At 51.7% G+C, this 23,074-nt stretch overlaps 1 protein-coding gene across 1 annotated transcript in view; it reads left to right on the forward strand.

Annotated features, from left to right (window-relative positions):
* Galnt2 (polypeptide N-acetylgalactosaminyltransferase 2) overlaps positions 1 to 11,154 on the forward strand; it is a 144,149-nt gene extending 132,995 nt beyond the window's left edge. Inside the window, exons 12-16 of the mRNA XM_003473487.5 lie at positions 570 to 662; positions 868 to 951; positions 2,692 to 2,818; positions 5,621 to 5,740; positions 8,729 to 11,154. Coding sequence (XP_003473535.2) covers positions 570 to 662; positions 868 to 951; positions 2,692 to 2,818; positions 5,621 to 5,740; positions 8,729 to 8,884 — 580 coding nt within the window. The 3' untranslated portion in view covers positions 8,885 to 11,154. The remainder of the gene's footprint in view (positions 1 to 569; positions 663 to 867; positions 952 to 2,691; positions 2,819 to 5,620; positions 5,741 to 8,728) is intronic.
* The last annotated feature ends 11,920 nt before the right edge of the window (positions 11,155 to 23,074 follow it).

Genomic DNA, 23,074 nt, shown 5'->3' on the forward strand with positions numbered 1-23,074 from the left:
AGTCTGCGTGAAAGACAGAGGCCGTACCTGAAAGTTGCTCTTGTAATCATAGCTTGGGATCTTGAAGGACTTAGCATTTAAGAAATGTTTCTGGTAGATAAAAGGAATTATTTTGAAGGTGGCATTACTCTCAGCTGTACTGTTGTGGAAGAACAAGATGCACATCTCTGGTGCCCACTAAGGGCCGCTGTGTCCTAGGCTGGCGTCATGGCCTTGGCTCAGGTCTACAGAGCAGGAAGTAGTTTTAGAGCTGACCTGGCCTGTGGTACCAAGGTGCAGATCTCAGCGTCTCTTTGCTGTGTACTCAGGAGCACACAGCACATTACTCCGCAGTGACTGTTGTCCCTCTCAGGGTCTGGCCAGGACCCTTTATAGTTCCCCGCACCCTGTCATTCCAGCTCCCCTTTTGCTGTCTGATGGTCTTGTGGGGAGACGCTGGAACAGCTGTGGGCCCTAGACTCGCTGGAAGGCCACTGTCTCCCCTGGCCACACTCCAGCAAACAAGCGCAGTTTAGCACAGCTTCAGAAGGAGAGAATCACACCTTAAGAGTGTTTTGTTCTGTTTCTAGCAACACTCGCCGGGCAGCAGAGGTCTGGATGGATGAGTATAAGAACTTCTATTATGCAGCAGTGCCTTCAGCCAGAAATGTTCCATATGGGAAGTAAGTCATGTTGCCTGGAGAGCCTGGGGTCCAGGGGTGTGTCCAGGTGACAACAAGAGCTGCATAGGGCTGGGTGTGGGTGGCAGGGTTGTAGTCAGCAGGGCCTGCATAGACTGAGGTACACCCCTTGCCCAACCCATTGCTACGCGGATGTTCATGGTTGAGGTGTTTATAGGTCCGTGCTTGATATGTTTCCTCTCTGCAGCATTCAGAGCAGACTGGAGCTCAGGAAGCGGCTTGGCTGCCGGCCCTTCCAGTGGTACCTGGAGAATGTCTACCCGGAGTTGAGGTGAGTCCCAGAACCTGCAGCTTTGCCTGGAGAGCTCACAGGCCTCACCAGCGCTACCTGGGAGAGTGGGTCCTTACCCCACTTCTGTCCGCGGGACCCCTAAGAACAAGTTCTGGTCATGGCCTCCTTTGTTCCCATGAGGTGATTCCCCTTACTCGGCACAGACCTGGGAGCCATCTCAACACAGCACCTTGTTTTGCCTTGTTCCCCTCTGGAGAAGAGCCCCAGTGTCTGAGGGAGTGGTCCCTGATCCTGTCCTTCCTCATGGCTCCTTCAGCTCACCCGTGACTGTAAAGAGGCAGAGAGCCACACTGGCTGAGAGAGATCAGGGCGGAAGTAGATACAGGGCTCTACTGCCAGGGACTGACCTTTCTCCTGGAGGCCACTTTTACCATAGTATGTGTTGAGGCCCTGCTTCCCCTAAGGGTCCGTGGTGCAGAAGCCTCTTCTGAGCCTCATTTGTCCGCCTCGTTTGTCTTCCTGATTAAGCTGTTACAGGCTCTGTGTCCTGAGGGGCACTGACTGCCTTGTAGGAGACCAGGGGCCCAGTCAACTTCTTCTTATCAAAGGGCGGTCAGAGAGTTGCGCCTCATTGGTACCACCTTTGTCCACATGTCCCGGAGCCTTTTACAGCAGCATACACACGTGCACAGGGACCTGGGACTTGAGTACAGCCGCCATTCTTCCTGCTGGCGGAACCCTTAGAGCCTTGTTGTAGGGAAATGAGTACAAGTCAGTGACGAGGCCTCGCTGTCGCTGCTGTCCCAGCCATGGTTTTTCAGAGCGGTTTCCTCAGCTTTTAGGGTGGTAGAAGAGACAGCAGGCAGCCTTATTCCCTCTACCAAGGACAACTTGCCTGGGGTTAGGCGCAGTAGTGGTCAGCGGGGCAGACCCAGTTGTCATCTGTCCTACCATGGAGGAACCTTGGGCAGCGTTCTCAGCCTCACAGTGGCAGAAACCACTTCTTTTTGCTGTCAGACTTGCCTCTGACTTGGTGGGTAACAATATCAGCCAGAACAATAACGTACTTTTTCACTGAGGTCTCCTCAATTTGGGGTAGCACTAGCCCTGAGCCCTGTCAAGACCATTCCCTGAATTCCCAACCCCTGCTGGTCATATCTTCTTTGGACCCTAACCCCACTGGCAGATGCAGGAGGCACAGCTATTCTTTTGTCTGTGACAGTTGCCACTCTTTGCTGAGCATTTGCTTTGGGCAGGCATAGGGTGAGGGCCTTCTCTGAGATATTTGCATAACAGCCTTCTCTGAGTGGGTTTCAGACAGGAGAGAGAGCACTTTGAGTTTTAGAGTGATCCTCACCTGAGTAGCCACATGGTCAGTGTGTGCAGAGATGGAGCTGAAACTCACTGTCCTTCTAGATCACAAGGTTCTGTGTGCCTTGGGCCACCTGCAGTCCACTCACGCAGAGCCTAAGAAACACAGTCCTTGGTACAGGGTGGAGAGCCATGTTGACTGGTTTTCTAAATGAACAGCCAGCACTTACATCAGGGGCTGTTCCTTCCCAGAGAACCTTCCCTGGCCCAGAAACCACAAGAGAACTCTCACTCCCATCTTAAAGCATTAGGAGCATAGAAGCTAGAATCCTGCTACATCAGTCCTGCTACATCAGAATAGCCTTGTGATTGCTGTCTCATTTCCACTACCATGATGAGGTCACTGAGCGGGAATTCCAGGTGGCTGGTGTACCTCAGAGGTAACCATTGGTCTCAATTCCCTTTCAGGGTTCCAGACCATCAAGACATAGCTTTTGGGGCCTTGCAGCAAGGGACCAACTGCCTTGATACATTGGGACACTTTGCTGATGGTGTCGTTGGAATTTACGAGTGTCACAATGCTGGGGGAAACCAGGTAGGTATTTGGGAGGGTGTGCACCTGTAGTCCTCGAGGGGACAGGGAAGGTCCTAAGGAGGTAGCTGTGGATGTCACCTCCTTCCTACAAAGAGGGCCTGGCCCCTGCTGATCCCAGCCTCTGTGGAGCCTCAGGATCAACCGGGACACTGTGGAACTGGACTGAAAATGGAGCTGGTCCTTACCTTCAGTTGGGCTCTGCACAGTGGCCAAGGGTGGTCTAGGCAAGGCTATAGGGCCTATGGCCTTCATCCTTTTGACTGTGCTGGCTTTGACCATCCTGCTGTATGCTCACCCCCACAAAGCCACCTACTCTACATTTGCAGCCATGTCTGTTCTTGAATGTGCTGTAGACACCTTTGGAAGCAAAGTGACCTGATTCTCAGAGAGCTGGTGCCTAAAGCTTTAAAGAAATGGCATCTGGTTTGTCTGTGGCATTAGTTCAGAGTGCCCCCCATGCATGATGTGGCTGATGGGTAGGGCTGAGTGACACTCACCTCAGACCATGATTGCAAAGCAGAGATGCCACCCCAGCCTGCTGGGCTCAGACTCTTCCTTGTGCCTGCTAGCCTTGCCTCTTGCTCGGTGCTGAGTTCCCACAGCAGCATTGGTAAGAGTCTAATGATCAGATGTCAGGCCTTATGTCAGGAGCTCTACTGGGGTGTGGTAGGCCTTAGCCTGCAGGGTACAGAGTGGAGTGTCTGGGCCAGCATCCCAACCTGAGTCTGCCTGTGTTCTCCAGTGGGTTCATGCCTGCTGTGGGCCATACCTCTCATCCCAGCTGCTCATGCAGGCAGTCTTGCAGTGACCGCAGGTTAACAGGAGGCAGAAGTGTTGCTTGCACTTAGTTGCCTGTGGCCAGCGTTTCCTGCTCTCAGGCATGGCTCTGACTTCAGGGCACCTTCTAGGGAGCTGCATCAGGAGGGGTCCACACATCCTGGCCCACCCAACACAGTGCAAGTGTAAACTGCTGCCCAAGACTCTATTTCTAACTAACCCCCAGCTTGGTGCCAGGGGTACACTGGCTTGAAAAATGAACCAGTGTCACCCCATTCACAGGTGCAGGAACCCACTGGTGACATGCTGCTCTCAGGCAGCTTTTCATGGACAGACTGGACAGTCATCAGAGCCATCAGAGCAACTGCCCCCAAGTGTGGACTCTGGAGCATGAATATTGGCCACAGCGCAGATCTTAGCTGACAGGTGGCATCACATGAATGGCATGGGGCAGCTCAAGGGCATCCTTGGGGACAGTCGATCATGCCCTCTGCACTGGCCCTCTTCTACTTTTGCTGCTGTGTGGGTGTTACCTCTCACCCAGCACCTCTCCCCTCACCTCAGTGGGTATGTGCTGGGACCTGCTTACCATGCCCTGCTCGGTGTCGCAGTTCCAGTGCTACACATAGACATCTTCTAGAGAGCTTTGACAAACACTGATCCCAGTGGCCCAGTGCCCCGCAAGCCTGATGGCATTCCTTCATAGTCACGAGACATGGGTGCTGGGGCTCCTGACTGATGCAAAACAGCTGCAAAGTGCAAGGGTCGGACATACAAGGGTGGAAAGAGACAGAGTCATGGCAGGAGGTGGGTGAGGCAGCACAGTGACACAGCAGCCCCTGTGCCCACTTGCCTGGGGTTGTCTTGCTCCATAGCCCACCTACATCATCGAGTCATGGTCTCCTAGACACTGCCGAGCAGATTGTGTACTCTGAGGGGACATTCTCATCTGCATGATGGCCTGCGTGACCTGTGGTTGTTTCTACTTAAATCCAAAAGATGAAATAAAACTGAAAACCTAGTTCACACGGTCATATCTCAAGGGGTTCAGTTTTATTTCATCTTTTGGATTTAAGTAGAAACAACCACACGTCTCAGCCTCTGATGTGCCTGCTTGCACACTTACACATGTGTGTACTGTTAAACACATGGGGGAGGAGGTTTCAACACTTTATGGCTCATTTTCTTGTCTGTGAAGTGAGAATAGTAAGAGCCCTTCACGGGGTATTCTCAAAATGCTTAGCACAGTGTCAGGGACAGAGCAAGCAGCAGGTGCCACCTGCTGTGCTGTGCAGCCTGCACACTGTCCCTTCCTGCTCAGAGGGCTCGTGAGTGTCACCAGAATAGCGAACAGCATAGCACTCAACCAAGAAGCCTCACACTCTGTATCTTACTTGAATCCATAGCATGTCATGTGTGCTTTTGCAGTTTGGTCTAGATTTGTAACTGTTTCCAAACCATACCTGCTCAGGAGAGCACTGCCAAAGGGTGGATAGTCAGCCCAGCTACTCACCTCACGGGCAGCAGAGCCCGTGGTTTCTGTGGCTCACATGTCACCGTAGAAGAGCAACCTGGCACTCTAACTCATGTTTGGGATTAAAATACCAGATGCTGTCAGTTGTAATCCCAGCACTTATAATCCCAGAATCAGAAGGCTGAAGCAGCAGGATCACTGTGAGTTCTAGGCCAGCCTGGACTATATAATAAGTTAATCCCACCTGAACTGAGACAGGGAGGCCCTGTCTCAGGGGGGAAAATAAAGCATACCTGCATACAATACCTGATGCTGTTACTCTTAGTTACTAAGTTTTGCAAGCCACTTTTGTGCTGTTGTTGACCAATTTAGTTTTTAGTTGGAGATTGAAGGCAATGTCCCCTATCTGTAGGTGTCTCAGGCTGAAAGTAATTTGGTGGTTCTGATTGGTTTAGGATTCTGGACCTCATTCCCAGCATGACCCCCTTTCCCTTTGGGACTCTTACCAAGTCCACCTCTGTTGCACCCGTGTGGTGTGTTCTGTGTTCCAGGAATGGGCCTTGACGAAGGAGAAGTCAGTGAAGCACATGGACTTGTGCCTTACAGTGGTGGACCGGGCACCTGGTGCTCTTGTCAAGCTACAGGGCTGCCGGGAGAATGACAGCAGACAGGTGGGTGTACCAGCCCCGTGTGCCGTGGCAGCCGTGTACATGTGTTCCTGCGTCACACTAGTGTAATGTCTAGCTGCCTGTCCAACCTGAGCCTAAGCTCTGACATTACTATATTCACGTTCTCTTCCCCATGCCACATAGCATTTTACAGAGAAAGTACATGTTGTGTTTATACATCGAATATTTTTCCCGTTCAAATTTACAGAAATTTTTAATAATTAAAGTTCAAATGGATGTGACTTCTACACTCTTACATGCAAGTGTGTAGAGACAGTGTGTACTTATGGTTCTGTTTAGATGGTGTGAAAGCAGTCCGCATCCACTGCAGACCATGCATGAATTCAGTCTTTTCCAGGCTAGTGAGGCACAGTTACTCTCTTGAGAGCCTGGATGGGGACAGCCCGAGGCCCCAGGATCCCTTTTCCATGAAGGGTGAGCTGTATTTTCACATCACTATTGCCAGCTTGTTATGGATTCTGTGGGACACAGCTTTGCTGTACTCCAGGAGCATCCATGCTGCCCCCTCATTAGTTCAGAGAGTGCTGTGCACCCCAGAAGATGGTTTTGTCTGATGCACCCACCATGAGAACTTAGAGGCACCCTCCTTCTTGGAGCCATGGGCAACAATCTTCAGGAATAGAAAAGCATCACAGAGATTATCCAGCATGCCCTGTGTGGAGTACTGGCCCATCTTCCTGTGGTCTCTCCTCACAAGATAGCTGAGGTGGGGAGAAACTGAGGCACAGAGCCTATGTATCTGAAAGCCCAGCAGGCTTCTAGCCCAGTCCTCATTCCACAGAACAGGAAGCCATATTGGCTGAGAGAATTGAGGCTGGGATTGGTCTCTTTAGATTCCAGTGGTCAGGGAAGCACCTGCAAAGGGTCCTCTTCCACTCATCATTTCTGAATCCCTGTGCCCATCTCTGAGTGCCCTGTCCTTGTGCACAAGCCCAGCCTGTTTTGGTGGCAGGGATCCAATGTCTGCCTTCTGTTCACTATCTAAATGGTTGTCTGCACTGATACAATTTCTTGGCTTGGATGATGTTCCAGAGGAGTGGCTGGTAGACTGGAGACAGCCACTGTCCCCTGGACCCAGACCTCTAGAACCAGCCAAGCCAGCATCAGAAGTGCCAAGTGGTCCCACCTTACCTTGAACCCAAGCAGTATTTCCTCTGTAATGATGGGCAGAATGTCTTTGATATAAAGTAGTAATAAAGTGATTCCTTTGGCATCACTTGGACAGTTGATAGGAATTCCTCCTCTAGTCTGAGTTCATGGGAGCTGTAACAAACCCTTGAAGACTGTAAGTGGGAACAGTTCTTGATCGGCCTTGCTGCCTAGAATGTGGGTCATGGGATCTCTTGGATTGTACCCCAAGACTCATAATTAGGACATGGGAAAGTCTGTCCACCCAACACACCCCACATGTCCGAGCCATCTTCCAGGACAGAGCCGGATTTGCTTAGATATACCACTTAGCTGACTCTCTTAACTGAAGAAAGAGGTCAGAAGCATTTCCGTTCCTCCAAAGTCTTTGTTGACTGCTCAAAGGACTTGACTGCTTCATTGTACCAAACATAAAGAGGGACAGCAGTGTGAAAGGGGTCAAGAGCTGGTGAGAGCCAGGAAAGGTGGGCAGGTGCCAAGGACTCCACGTAAGCAGGTGGTTGTAAACAAGCAGAGTTTAGGAGAACATCCTGTCATGCTTGTGGGGGGCCTCACCCCATTACCCGAGCCCTCTCTCCTTTGGTTCCAACAAGCGGCAGCTCAGCACTTCTCCTGGAGAACAGTCTCGCCCACGGGAATATTAAGTTTCCAGGCATGTCTGTGCCTTCATACTGTGTGTACCTTTGCAGAGTCAAAGGGGAAAGGAAGCAAAAATGAGGAAATTAAATTCCACAGTGTCAGAAGGATTTGCCTAACTACTTATGCAGAGGAGCTTTGGTGCAGACAGTGTAAAAAATTAATTGGAACCACGATTTCTGCTGATAAAGGAAGAGCTTTGTGGGGAAAAATGAGTTTTTGGTGTTTGTTTTGGTTTGGTTTTGGTTTTTCAAGAAGGGTCCTGAATTATGTAGTTCAGGCTGACCTTGAACTCACGGGGTAGCCCAGGATGGCCTTGAACTCACCGTGATCCTCCTGCCTCTGCCTTCCAATTGCTGGGGTTACAGGCATGCACCATCATATCAGGCAAAAAAACGTTTATTAGAGATTTTTAAAATGAGGATGTTTGCATTTCTTGATAAACATGAGCAAGGAGACCTCAGATTTCCTTGTCTGTGATGGGCTGTTTCCTCTCTGGCTGTTTGGTGGCCATGTGTGCGTGTAAGGAGGATTGTGATTGTACCCTGTGCTCTGCCAGTGGTGTGTTTGGCACTGGGCTAGGTTGGCTCTGCCGTGCAGGTTGTGGGGACCCCCTGGAAGTGAGCAGGTGCGCGTGGCAGAGGAAATCAACAGCATAGGATTTGACCCCTTCCTACAGGATTTGACCTGTTCCTACAGCATCTCCCTCATTTTGGGGACCTGACTCCACTCTTCTGGCTCTGCTGAGCCCATAGCCCCATGCAGATACTGGGAGGTGCTGTGAGGCCTACAGACAAGTGGTTCCCTACAGCAGGGGCTTCCCAGAGTCCCTGACAGGGATGAGAAGACTGCATCAGCTCCCCGTGTGCAGACTCCTGTGTGTGAGTGCTCATGTTAGTAACTTAATAAGGGAGATAACCTAGACCTGGGGCCCAATGAGGAAAGATGGGAGTTTGAGTTGTGCACCCAGAGAACCCAGATTTCCCTTTTACCCTCCTCTGTACTGTGGGGCTGGTATGTTGTGGCTCTTGCTGACTCCTGCCCTTGATGGTCAGAGGCAGAGAGATGGAAAGCGAGTTGGTTGTTTGAGTGGTCTGTTTGGTGACCTGTTGGGGCCTGGCTTAGCCTGGCTTGGCCTGGCCTGCCCTACACTCTGTCTCCCAGCCACGCTTTTGTGTTTTGCAGAAGTGGGAGCAGATTGAGAGCAACTCTAAGCTTCGGCACGTGGGCAGCAACCTGTGTCTGGACAGCCGGACGGCCAAGAGCGGCGGCCTGAGCGTGGAGGTGTGCGGCCCAGCGCTCTCACAGCAGTGGAAGTTCTCGCTCAACCTGCAGCAGTAGCAGCCCAGAACCCACACCTGCTGCCGAACCACTGGCCACGCTGGTGATCACGTTATCGATTAAGTTTCTTAAACTTTCCGCGAAACTATATACCTCAGTATTCCATCATGGTCTGAAAGCCGGAGAGCTCCCGCAAGGCGCAGCTGTGCTGACAGATGCAGTGGCGGCCAGGAGTCAGCCGCTCTGCTGGGGCGCAGCTGGCCCCTCCTGTGGCCGCCCTCCTCCTCCTCTTGCTCAGTACCAAGGAGCCACCCGGCCGAGGCACACAGCGGAGAAGCAGCTCTGTGGGCGCAGTGGCAAAGGGAGGAAGGTGCACAGCACCCTCGGAGCAAAAACTCTCAAAACCGCCACTTGATCCAGCAGAGTCATGTGGGTCCCACAACACGGCTCACGTCATTGCAGGTCCCGTCACCCCTCTGCGCCTCCAGGCCCAGCGCCCCCTCTTCCACTGATGTGCTTGCTGTATTTGAACGTGACTTTTCTATGGTGGGACACTAAATATAAATATATATAAAAAGAGAATGTACGGTCAGTTCCCCACAGTCTCTCTAGGTCGCTTCTCTCCTCACAGCACAGTGCATGTCAAGGTGGAGGGGCCACCTGTCCTTTGTCCCTTGGAGCCTCAGCTAGGAGGTGCTACTGTGGCCAGCAGGGGCCTGCCAGAACCCCGACCCCAGCCCATGGGCATCTCTGTGTGTCCTCCATGTGGGAGTTGCTGCTGTGTATTGGAAAATCCACTTGTGTCTCTTGTTATCCATAAACCCAGATAGGTTACTTGGTATTGCTTTGGATTTTTTTAAATTAAATTTTTTTCTTCTTTAGAGGAAAAAACCCAATCCCACAGCTCCTAATATGATCTGGGAGTGTCCCCACTGCTGTGGGACAGGGCAGACCTGTGACCCGAGATAGCTGTGACATACTAATGGGGCACTAGTGGGAGTCTGAGACCATATAACAGGCCTTCAGAACTGACACTTGGAGGCAGAGCGCTGGCCATGCACCCCCTGACCTGCACATTTAGTATCCTGTTACCCAGAACCCCCACACATGCTGCCCAGGGGCTTGAGTACAGCTGGGAGGAGTCAGAGCCACCCAGTCCAATGCCATCCAGTGAGGACTTGGGTGTGAGACAGCAGCCACATCCTGTATGAGGCACAGGTAGAGAGGACTTGGTCGCAGTGATGGGAAGAGTTGCCTGGGCACCAGCCTCAGGTACATTAATGTCCCTGCAGAGCCGCATTGACTTTTTGGTGTCCCTGTCATGACACAGCCCCAGCCCCATCACTCACATGGTCCCCGCCCTGCCACCTCCGTCTCTTCTCTCCCATGAAGGCGTCCATTCTCAGAGCTGGTTGAGCTAATGGTGCCCATGAGAGCTGTGGAGGCTGTGGTGACCTGGTGGTGACCTGTAGTGATCGGTGACCTGGAGTCACCGATGGCACACCCTTCCTGCTGGTCCCTTCTCTCCTCCACTGCCAGCCCCATGTGAACAGCTGACCATAGGCTCTCAGGAGGCCTGGCCAGGTGGTCACCCTGTGTCTCATTTGCTCCTTGCCAACCAGTCAGACACACCTTAGAGGCTGGTAGCTGTGTGCCAGGTGAACTCCACACACTGCCATCTTCCCAGGTGGGCTTCAAGGGAGATCACACATGGGGACAGGTGGAGGCTCAGGGCCACAGGGCAGGTCAGGGTACAGTCTGCTGCTCACTCCAGCACTTGGGCTCTGGTCACACCCCGTCACCTATAAGCTGCTTTGTCCAAAAAAACCCATGAGGGGCAGACGGGGCTGGTTTCTGATGGAGCTTGTTGAGGGCACGTGGGCCCCTAGCTCTCACCTGTGCATCCGCTGTGTTGTCTGGCCACTTGGGGGCACCATGTGGGTGGCTTCCATCTGAGGCCTCTGGGCCGGACCTCAAGGTGAGCCCCGTTTACAGGACACAGCGTGCCAAAGTGACTTACTTGCTCGTGTTATTTTGTAGTCCTCGGGACTGTCCCACTCTCTCACTCCTGTTTCTAAAACAAACTTCCCAAGAGCTGTCCCAGCACAGCAGGCAGAGATTGTCGTCTTCTCTGTGGTCCTTGTATCTCCTTAAAAGCTGAAATGATGGTATCTGTGGGTGTGTTTTGCAAATTTAAAATATAGTTTGGTAATTTTTTTCCAGTTGATTTTTAAAAAGAACTGCTGTACAGAGCTTGTACTTTGTCCATTTTATAGATGGAAACCATCCTTGAAATTGTTTAACTTAAATAAAGAAAAAGATGCTTTATAGATAGCGCCATCTGGTGGTGGCTGCAGCCTCTGGGTCTTTCTAGGGTGAGTGGTGGGGTCTGTGCTCAGTGGTCAGTGTGTCCTCTGGGGCCTGCACGGTTATTGTTTCTCCTCACGCTGTAAAGACACATTTGCCTGTTACTGCCAGCCCTTCTGTTGTTTGTCTCTTATCTATAATGATTGTTGTTGTCTGTGAAGTGGCTGTGATGTTCTGGGCAACGGGCCAAGCTCTTGAATGTGTTCACATTTTACAGCTGCTGGGGAAGCTAGTGGCAGAAGTGGCACCTGCTTGGGTCACACAGTTCCTAAGCCACGTGCATTAGAACTGGGCCACTCCCCTCAGGAGCCAGTCTGTTTGCATAGTGGTTTGGGGGATGCACCTGAACACTCACTAGGGATCTGGGTAAACTGAGGCTCGTGAGATGCTGATGTGTGACTGTGAGAGACAGCACTGGCCCCTTGTCCACAGTCTGGATGGAGATGGGGTGAGAGAGACCCTCCCTGTGCTCTGTCTCCCTTATTAGAGGCGGCAAGGATTTGGCTTTGGCTTTGCTGTCATCAGTGGGATAACAATTCTTCACATGGTTTGATAGTGCAGGATCCTCAGGCCTGGTATGGACCATGCGCTTCCTACTGAGCAACATGGAGAGGCCAGCCTGCTCTGGAGCTGTTGTTGGGAAACTGCTGTCGGTGGGGTCCCAAAAAAGGTTTGAGGACCTGGGTGGGAAGAAATCCGATCTTCTGCCCCAGAGGATGAGCACAGTGAGGATGCCAGTCCTCAGGGAGAGAATGCCAGGTGAGGAGGCCATGCTGGGACACAGCAAAACCCACCAGGTGGGATTGTCAGGAGGAGGAAGTGACACGGGGCAGGAGGGCGGGATGGGAGCTGTGAGAGTAGGTACCTGGGCAGGAGGTCAGACCTGCTATGCCTTCTGAATGCGATGCTGGACTGATTCTGCAGGATGACTTCACATTTAAAAAATATTCAGCCTGAGAAAATCGCAAGCTCTCTTCTATCTGTGGACTTGCCTCAAATCAGAAGAAAATGCTTTACCTTCATGCTCAGAAATTAACTGTGGTGTGAGCAAAAACTGCAGTGAATGTTTAACGTTTTAAAAAATGTATTACAGTAAAAGACACATTGCCATTGTGTCAAAATACCCCCCTTGTTGGGAACACACTTGTCCCATCCTTTTCACCACTTCAGAAGCAATTGTGCGAGTCCTTGTTTATGTCGTCAATTGTATTCTCGTGACTGCTTCAGTGTCCTGAATTGATTCAAAATGTTTACCTCTTGTGGTCATTTTGACTCTGGGGAAGAGACAAGTTTCTCGGTGCCCAGTTTGGTGAATAAGGTGGATGATGATGCACCCGCATGTTTTTAGGAGTCTGTCATTCAGTTGGACGGGACTCTACAGCAGCATTAATTGATCACAACACATCTCTTAGTTACTTTTCTTGTTGCTGACATAAAAACCTTGATTCCCAGAGTTAAAGGAGGAAAGGGTTATTGTAACTCATAGGTTTCAGTTCACAGTTGACTAATTGCAAGGCAGGGTGGCATGGCAGAGGGACATTGCAGAGAAGAAACAGTTCATGGCAGGGAGAAAGCAGGAATACAGTAAGATAGCAAGGAAGCCAGCAAGGACAACAGACCATTCTGTCCCTTCTATTCTGTCTAGACTATCTGCCTTTCAGGCAGGAAGCACTCACACCCGGGTGGGGTGCCCTTAATCTTGGCATCTTACGTGAATCAGTTCCAGTGTCACATACTCTAGGTCCAGCCACATCTGAAAAGCCCCACCTATGACTGCATGAGGCTTTAGGGTGACATCTAACACAAGCCATAATATTCAAAGCCACTGAGGAAAGAGGACCTCTACACTGCTTAGGATAGTGGCAGATCAGTGTCCAGAGTGAGGAAGACTGTTTTCAGGGAGGTAGTGGCAGTGTATGTTATTAAACATCTAAATTTTAAAAATTAAGACGCTGTAATTTTTTACCAGCCCTTAATACAGCATCTGCACATTTGACTTGATAGATGTCCTACAAGTAACTCATGTCATTTTTTCCCCCAAAAGACCTCGTATCTTCGGAGTCCCAGAGACAGAAGGGGCAGTCTGCCAGCAGGGGGTCTGGCGTGATGGTTGCTCACTGAGCCCCACCAGGCTCACTGCTCCTGCCATCACTGCAAGGAGTTAGGAGCTGCTAGATGGGCGGGCACAGGAGAGGCAGTGGCTTAGCCCTGCCCTGTCTCTGCTGTGGACTTCTTTGGTGACTGCTGGCAACACATGGGGCCTTAAGGAGGGTTTCAAATGACAAACACACTGTGTGAGATTGTGACAAAGACAAGTTGTACTGAGATAGTAACTTTTAATATATGAGCAATTATTTGTTTATTGGTGCTGGAGATTGAAGCTAGGGTCTGCGTTGAGCTATACATCCAGCCATTTTTGTTGTTGTCTTTTTTTTTTTTAAATTCAGGATCTTCTTAAGTTTGTGTTACCTAGACTGGGCTACAACTTGGGATCCCCCGCCTCCGCCTGCCTGAGTGCTGGGATTATACAGGCATGTGCCACCACACTTGGTTTATAGTGTGGGGTTCTTAATGTATCAAATATCAAGGCCTCCTGTGTACTTGCTATCATGATCTCAAAGTAGCAATGAGCATAAAACAGTTTGAAAAATCTGCAGTAATTAGTGTGATAAAAATAACTTGATTTTTAAATTAGAAGCCAGGTTCCAAGTTTGTTGGCTACATTCATAAAATAAAAGGACACTGAGGTTCAGTTGGAGGTATGTGATCCTTCTTCCTGTTAGAGTGTGTGGATGCCTAAATCTGAGCACCTCAGAGTGGGTGAGTATGGTGCCCACACCTCTGATCCCTGGTGGTGTGAAGTTAATCTCCAGTGCCAACCTGACAAGGTTTGTGGTTGTCTGGAGTCCAGGTGAAGCCTGACTTCTGGTGTGTGCAGGGAAGCCTGACCAGTGAGTGGGGGGACTGAGCGGGGACATCCACCCTCATATCAGGGCTCTGAGGACCAAAAGACGCTTTTCTCTCCTGTAGATATGACTCATGCTCACCTTCCACACAGGGACGTGGAGACTCCAGGCTTTCCAACCTCAGACTCCAGACTGACACCAGTGACCCCTGGTCCTCAGGCCTCTGGACGTGGACTGGGTCACATTGCCACCTGCCAGGTCTCCAGGTTGCAGTTGGCCTGTCACATCCTGTCATGACTCTGTGTCCAGGTAGCTGAATCTCAGTCTGTCTCTGATAAGCCGACTTACACAAGTGACTTTGTCTCCACCCTGCTGTGACATCAGATGGAAAGAGTTGGTGACCAAGAGCACCGGGAGGGGGTGTCTTCACGGAGGGCTGGGCTTTGGCTGGCGCTAAACTGATTGTGAGGGCAAAGGAGGAGCACATCTTCGCTGAGACTGGGCTGCCCGAGCCACACCAACATGGGCCCCTGGTCCGTGTTTGTCCTGACATAGCCCCTGCAGTTTGTTGTCAAGCTGATGCTTCTCCGCTCAGCCATCCCTCCACCCTGAATCCAGCTGGAAACAAAAGAGGGCAGAGGAAGACCCCAGAACAAAGACAGGTGAGGCCTTTCGAGACACTTCTCAGCCAAGAGAGGTAAAAGCATGTCTGGTCACAGCTTGTCCACAAAACTGCCTTGGTGTCCTCGGCCTGACGCTGCTCTGAATCTACAGGAGGTCTAGAGGAGGCTGCAGAGTGGGGAGGAGCTGTGTTCAGGGGCAAGAGGAGCAGATTAGTGTGTAGCATGCAGGGTACCACATGGGCAAGTGGAAGGGTGGGGGTAACAGTCCTCCCAGTGATGCTGGCTGGCACTGGCCAGCCCTGCACAAATGCCCACCTCCAATCCTTACAGCCTACGAAGATGTTAATCCCCACTTCACTGCTAAGGGAACTGGGCTTCAGTGAGCTGGGCTGACTGCCTAGTTCATTCACAAACACTGAGGATGTCCCAACTCAGACTGTCCCAGACCTGATCCTTGGGAGGTCCTGCTACTGTGTTGTGGGAACCAAATAACAGGAAGGAAGCAGGTCCTGCAGAGTGACGAGGGCAAGACAGGGCCTTGTCATTAACAGATGGAGGGGGAGAGGGGCTGGAGGATGCCCCAAAGCAGACGAGGCTTACAGAACTCTGCATCCTGCCATTGGCATCCTGCCTCACCTTAGGATGGTGACCGACCCTATCTGTGACAGGGCCTTCTGCTTCCACGTTGGTGTCACCATCCCAGGAGAAGTAAAAAGAGCAGATCCCCACCTGGGCCAACCTGACTGCTGCCACCAGGCTCTCCTGAGAAAGACTGGACCTGGGACCTGGAGAGCTTCCTGCTGGGGTGCTGAGGCCTCCGTGAACATGTGAAGGTGTGGTGAGGGACAGGGGTGGCAGCAGCTGGGCCTCTACAGCTTACTTTGTGCTCTGAGCTCCTAGACTGACTGTGAGGCAGGGCTGGGAGGCGGAGCCAGGCATGAAGACTGCTCCCTGCAGGGGCAGGAGCTGATCCCAGCAGGCAAGGTCAGCAAGGGGCAGTGCAAGATGGGCCAGGCTGCCCCTGCCCTAGTAGAGGACGGTCACCAGGAGGACACATCAGAGAGGCTAAAGAAACAAACTCAGGAGGAACAGGCCCTGCAGCAGGTGAGGAGGGCACACATTGCTTCTGGCTAGGAGTTGAGCAGGACTTGAGAGGGTGCTGGTGGAGCTGGATGGAGGGGAAGCGTGGACATCCCTCCCTTTTCACTTCTGCCCCCCACATGGGGTTTGGAGGCCATCAGCACTTGGGGTGTCTTATGCTCAAGGATCCAACAGCTGAGCAAGAGTGGAAGGGTGGGCTTTGGCTAGGGCTTCACAGGCCTGGACCATGACAGCCACTCAGCCATGCATCTGCCAGGCACAACCCTGTGTGTCGGTGTCACATTTTGTCACATAGGGTTCATGGATCAGTCATCCAGAGCTGCATTTCAAGTGTGCTCAGACATTGATGACAGCTTTGCCTGTGTCACTGTGGTCAAAACAGCCATCTGAGCCCCTTTCTGGGGCTTTAGAATGTTTCCCTTTGCCTTTGCATGACTCTTACAGAACTTGGGACTTAAAGGATACCACATTCAGTCTTGGAGCTGAGCCTTGCAGGGCTCATGTAGCCTACAGCCACCACCTGCCTGGAGCTCCTCCAGTCACAGGGCCCTGCAGAACCCTGAGTTGAGTGCTAGGTAAAGCCAAGGGTCCTTGTTTCTGGGGTTCCAGAGACACTGCTGATGCTGCTGCAGGTCTGGGCTGCTCTTGTAGAGGGCGGGGACTTAGCTCCCTGTGCTGGTTGGACAGCTGTGTGAGGCAGCAAGGCCCCCACCCCTTTTAGTGACAGGTGAATGCTGATTTCATATGAAGCATGGAGCAGCAGTCAGGTAATGCCCAAACCAGATTGGAAGCTGGTATCATGGGCTTGGTTATGGACCCTGATCTGGGTCTGTTTCCTCCTCTGTTGAGTGGATATGTGATGGTCACAAGGTTAGAGAACAGTGTTCCTTGTCCTGCGGGCTGCTGTTACCCTGATTGGCAGCTTTACAGAGGAGTGTCCCCGGCTGTCATCATTCTACGTACATGGCCTCCCTTTCAGGGCCACCACATCCTCCCCCTTCCAAGGACATAGCACTCTTGCTGAGGCTGCCTGAGAGGGTGCTTTAGGTCAGGGTTGCCAGAGCAATGAAGGCTCTTATCAGCCAGAAGTTTCTTCAAGAGGACAGTGCGGGGAAAGAGCTGCTTGGGCTGTGTTCCTGTCCTGAGTTTCATTAATCAGTTTTGTCTCTGACTTCTCATTTTCATTCAAAACCTGCTTCTTTTATCTTAGCCAGCTGAGCCCAAGAGGCAGAGAATCCCATCTTGAGTGTGGAGTGCAGTGTGCCAAGTGTGTGGGTCAGACACTGAAGTGAGGGTGGGGTGGGAAGGGAGTGTGCATCTCAGCAACCTGGGGTCCAGCCAGCTGCCACCACAATATCTTGCTGGGTCATGAACTGCAGAGTTGGAAAAGTGCCCACTCTACACTGTCCCCTACACCACTGTCCCAATATGCCCCTCCTGTGGGTCATTAAAGTCATCTGTGCCTGGGTGGATGTGTTAAAAGGTGTCCCCCAGAGGAAGGCCACAGCACTCTTTAGCTTGACTCCTCTCTGCTGTCCTGAGCTGTCCTGATAACTATGTGGCAGCCCACAGATAGCTCAGTGGGCAGGTACCTGAGGCTCCAGGCCTGGCCTGAGGTCTTCTTGTTCTGTTTCTTGTCTTCACAGAATTGAAGAACCCCACTCCCCACAAGCTCACATGATCCTCCTCAAGTACTTAGTACAAGGCAGTTTCTTGAGGATTCCCAGGGCCCACCAGTTCAATAAACCAAAGCGCAGGGTGATGCCCAGAACAGCATTGCTGGGGAAGTCTCAGTGACTAAGGGATTCCCAGAAGAGGGCAGCAGTGAGCACATACAGACTAGAGAAGCACAGGGCTGACCTAGAGGATGCTCTAACCACACTGGCGCCCTCTGCTGGTTACCTGGGGTTGCCCCTTGTCACGAGGGCAGGTGTGTGCAAGTAGGGGACATGCAACTGAGCAGGGGCACACACTGCCCCTGTCCTCTGCAGGGCCTGTGCTGGCTTCTTCAAAGCACACAAGTGTGAGCTGTTTAAGATGCCGCTATGGGAAAGGCCAAGGTCGGCCACTTAACACCGGCTCTTGGAGAGGGAGGATGACCTAGCACTGCCCAGCGGTGGTGGTAATCTGTCAGGTGTGGAATATGAACTGTCCCTCTTCTGTCGGGTGAAAGCAGGCAGCACCCGTTCCTCCCAAGTATCTGACTAGGTCACTGTTCATTGAGCAGATGCTGTCTTGCCTTGTACTTTAGGCTCCCATGCTGTACTCTGCTGCCCTCTGCTGGACTTGTTGGGAACAGTCTTGTCTCCTCTAAGAAGGGAATTAAGTTTGGAAAGGTGAACAAGGGCAGTTTCTGTGACCATGGACAATCAGTGATCAGTGGAGAGGTACAAACATCACGTTTTGGAGATGATTGGATCAAGATAAGGTTGAATTGTTGCATATTTTTTGTTCTAATACTGTTGAGATGACAGGAGACGCCTACATTCCTCCCTCCCTTCCCTAGGATGCCAGGGAAGCAGTCCTGGGTGTTGACTGTTCCATGCCACTGTCTCCACCAGTACCCTTACCCTGGCAGGCCCTCTCCATTTGGGGCTGGTGTCTGCCCTGCCAAGTGTAGTCATTCTGCCTTGCTGGATGGGAATGTGGACAAAAGGACTGCTGCTAGGGCTAGGCAACTGGTGACAGTCACCCACCTGAAGACAGGTTTCACTTGTCTCTGCTGGTACCCAGGGTGGGGTGAGGTTCAGGAGGACAGAGCTGGTGCAGTCATAGCACAGAAATCCTGGGTCACTTACCTTCGGCCTTCTAAGTTCCACAGGCACAATCCTTTCTGCAGCAGCCTTTGCAGGGGTGCAAACAGGTTGTTTTGCCCTGGGGTTTCAGGGCAAACGTGGGTCCCTCATGGCAAACAGGAGGGGCCATCCCCTGAATTTTGAGATTCACACACACAGTCTGTGGTCCCAGAAGAATTCCCATCGTGGTTCCTGTAAGACACAGTCCCACCTCCGGCCCCAGCAGGGCATGTTTTTCACTCTTCCTGCCCTGGCCCCGTGGGAAGCTTGTGTCTCTCCATGGCTCAGTAGTCCCTGGTGGCAGAAGCTGACCTTGCTCACCTCACAACCCTGGGGCTTAGCATCCCCTCCAGAACCCAGGAAAAGCTTTTAAATGACGTTTGTCTGCTTGCTATGTGTGGTCCTCCTCAGACCAGAACACAGCTTGATCTTCCTGTGGGAAATCCTGAGGATTTCTGGGGTCCCCTATGGTTTGGGTATATGTGTCTCTCAGGAGCACATTGCTAAAGATGAATTCCCCACTGTGAGACATTAAGAGAGGGGAAATTTAACACAGCATGGTATTTAGAGGTGGAGCCTTTGGGAGGTGATTGGGATTGGTTATGGTCACTGGGGTAGGGTCCCAGTGATGGAATCCTTGTGGCTTTATAAGGAGAGGAACTGGAACACACACACACACTTACACACACTTGCATACTGTGTCTTGCTATGAGAACCTGAACTGCCTTAGGACAGCAACCTGAAGCCCTGACCTTGGACCTCCAGAAGCCAGAACGTCTTTTCTTTATGAAGTTACTCAGCCGCAAGATGTTGTTATAGCGATAAAAGGTGGACTAATACAGCCCCTGAAGCCCATACCACTGGGAGGCAGCATCAGAATTCAGTACATGCGGCTGAGAAGGCAGACCTCGGGGTCAGTAACCTGAGTCAGTCGTGCTGCTTATTTATAGTCTCTGGTCAGCTCCTTGGTGAAGTCTGTCCTCTCTCTCGGTGTGCTCCTGCCTCTGGAAATCTTTTATACAAAAGGTTCCATTCACACCCTGCTGCTCCAGGGGGACAGTTCTTGAGGCCTGAGGATGTGTAGCCAGGTGGCAGTTGCTATGGTGGGTATGGAGGGGCAGGCAAGGACCAGACCAGGGCTGCCCCCTAGGGCCGGTCTAGGGGCCCCCACGGCAGGGGGAGGAGTGTATGGGGTGAGGAAGGCAGGGAGTAGACACCTGCAGAGAGCAGTCAGAGGCAGAGAGATAGAAGATGGGACAGAGAAAGCCACTCATTAGAAAGCATTACATCTGGGACCAACTTAAAGGTAACTAACTCTACTTCCTAAAAGCTAGAGTGAAAGTTGGTACACTGAGATCTTACAGGGTGTTTGAAAATTACTTTTGGCTTACAGAAAAGCTTAAAAGCTTCGGCATTGTGTATTACAAAAAGTATTTTATTTCCTGTTTTAAGTTGGAAAGCCCATGCTTCTCAGAATCTTTTTACCTTTTTACAAAACTGAGAGGAAGCGCAGGCACCTGGGCTCCTCTGGCTTCTGCCACAGGATCACTCAGGCTCCACAGTCTTCTGGGAAGCAGGAGGTGAGGACACAGGGCAGCCACGGGCAGCAGCAGGGGGAGCCTCAGGCAGCAGAGAAGCCTTGCAGCAGAGGGGAGATGGGAGGGAGCCAGCGAGCTACAGCAGAGTCAGGGCCCAGACAGAGTCAGCTCCCAGGGCCCTGGGCAGTTTCTTTGACCTCCACCATTGCCCCCGGGCTGCAGGCCCTGGTGCTTCCGTGAGGGACCTTCCCACAGGAGCACCAGAGGCCAGCATGGTGCGTCCCAGTGCCCTCCAATAAGCTTTGTTGAAGAAATAACCACATGACAAATACCTGAATTAAATCATCACGTTAGTGGGGGGGAGTGCACACTTCACACTGTGGAATCCAGAATTTAGCTTACAGTGTACAAATTTGTAAAAATGTACAGCAAATGTGCCCTAGTGTAAAATCCACACCATTACAGAAGGGAACGTTGTGATGACATCACCAAGTGCTGGCTACCTGTGCAGTTCCTGATGCGATTAAATATCCTACTCCCACCCCCAGAGATTCTCAACTGAAAACTGGAGGGAAACTGAGAAAAAAAAAATAATGAAGGAAGGTGAAAATGGAAATCTTGAACTGCAGCCTCCTGCGGTCACCGCCCACTGGCTTCCGTGTTATCACCAATGGCCACTTGCTCCTCACCTCGGAGGAGAGGGGCGCCCAGGAGGCTCTCCACCAGCATCGAGGGCTGGGGTAGAGGTGGCCATGACTGCAGGCCGTGCGCGTGGGTGGACATTGGCTAGGGCCTGACCTTAGGAAAGAGGAGAGACGGCCAAGCCCCAGATGTGATGAACACGAGGTCCACCAAGGAGCCTCAGGCAAGTGGCCAGCCCCCTTGAGTCAGACCTCACCCCCCCCCCAGTCTTCCCACCTTCATGTGGTTTTCTGAGTGGACCCCCATCCTTGCCCTCCTGGTCACTGTCTTGTCACAGGGCGGGCCAGGCCTGGACAAGAAGTGGACTAATATGACCCACAGTGCCTGGCCTGTACCAAGTGGATGCTGTGCTGCAGGGTAAAGGAGGCCCTGTGGTGTAGTATCAAGAAGGACGGAGGGACCAAACATGGCCCACACAGTCCTATGATCCAGAGCTGCGGCTCACGCCTCACGTGGTTCTGGTTGTTCTGGGTGCACCTCCCACCCAATGAGACAGGACAGTCCCTGGCCTTCTCTCTCCCTGTCCCTCAAGGTCAATGGAGATGAGGTTTTTAAAGAGAGAAAATCTAGCCAGGTTGTGGTGGCACATGCCTGTCATCCCAGCACTTGGGAGGCTGAGGCAAGAGGATAGCCATGAATTCAATACCTACATAGCAAGACCTTGTCTCAATAAATAAATGAATAAATAAAATAAACGAACTGAAAACTAAGATGGGGAAAAAGTGATTAGAAAGCTAAAGTCTCACTCCCCAATTCCTGAACGTAGACCATTCTGTATCTATTCAGAGGTGGAAACTGAGACACAGAAGGACCAACAGGGCAGGACTGCAAGCACCCACAGGAAGGTGTCTGTGCAGGACCTCAGGGCGCTCCTGGCCCGGCTCCACGCTCCAAATATTGCTCAGAGCAAGTGAGGTCCCCTCCATTTCTGTTTTCATCTCCAAATCTATATACAACTAGCAAGCTTCCAAATACCTAGAGATTTAAAAAAACAAATTTTTACATGTTGTAGCCAGCAAAGACAAGATTACTTTACAACCAAACACATTCTAGTGGTTTCCTCTCTTTACAGTGACTTGGTGTACCCGGGAGGGCAGGTTTTGAACATGCTTCCCGCTTCGGGTAAGGGGAGGAGGAAGTGGTCTCACTAGGCAGCTACCAGCCTGCTTCAGACAGTAGCCAAGTCACCCCACGGAGCTCAGAGTGGGAAACGTGGCTGGACTCGGGGACAGGGCACATGTGCACTGATGACTGAAGGACCAACGGCTGCCATGGGCTGCTGCCCAGCCAGAGGGCACCTGGCGAGTCTGTGTGCTAGTTTTGTGGCAACAGCCCAAGTTCCACCTTGGAACCTGATGCTTTTGTCTCTTATTGGAAGACTGATGAGAAAAGGTTATCAGCTTTGAAAGAGACCTACAGGAAGCCACACAGGAAGATGAGTGATAACAGGGTGAAAAGCAGGAAACTGAGGCAGTGTTCCAGGCAGTGTTAGGAAGGCAGGCAAGGCTGCAGAGATGCCCCAGGGCTGTAATGTTACTGGGTTGGGTTCTTATTCAGGCTCTTAATGTCCTCAACAATCAGGCAAGACACTTGAGCAGCAATAGACCAGTGATTTGAAAGAAAAAACAATCTACAGTCCACACAGTGGGTGCAGGGCAGGACTCCTGCCAGTGTGCAGTTTGACTGAGCCCCTCCAAGGTTTTTGACCTTTTATGGCCCTGAGAGGAGCAGTCTCAGCTTCCAAAGCTCATGGCTGGGGGAAGGGGGGTGTCCTGCTTAGTCAGTGACACGGTATTAGAGTGGCCAAGGGTTGCAGAAGGCCACTAGGTATGAGCCTGGGGACTTACTGTGTATAAAGGAAATTACTTGGTTACTTTCCCTCATTGTATTGAGTGCTGGGCATCCTGGTCCTGGGCTAATGTTTAACTCAGAAGGAGGATCTAATCCCAGAAAGTGAGCTCCAAAGATGGCCAGCCCCTCTTCTTTCTCTAGCCTTATGCTTAGCTTCCTCCTGCCTCTGTAACAGAAGCGGTGTCTCTGGACAGAGGTCTTTACACAGCAGGCAGTCGGGGCACTTTCCTGGTCACTGTAGCAGGCTCCTTTGGTCCTCTGATCACGCCAGGCCTGGCTTACTGAGACTGGAGGAGCCCATGTGGGAGGGCAGAGTTCCAACACGGAGCTGGTACAAGGGTCAAGGCACTCAGAGCCTCAATGTGGT

This window comes from Cavia porcellus, unplaced genomic scaffold (assembly GCF_034190915.1).
Source record: "Cavia porcellus strain 051 isolate PalLab524CR breed Dunkin Hartley unplaced genomic scaffold, mCavPor4.1 scaffold_13, whole genome shotgun sequence".
Classification (NCBI taxonomy): Eukaryota; Metazoa; Chordata; class Mammalia; order Rodentia; family Caviidae; genus Cavia; species Cavia porcellus.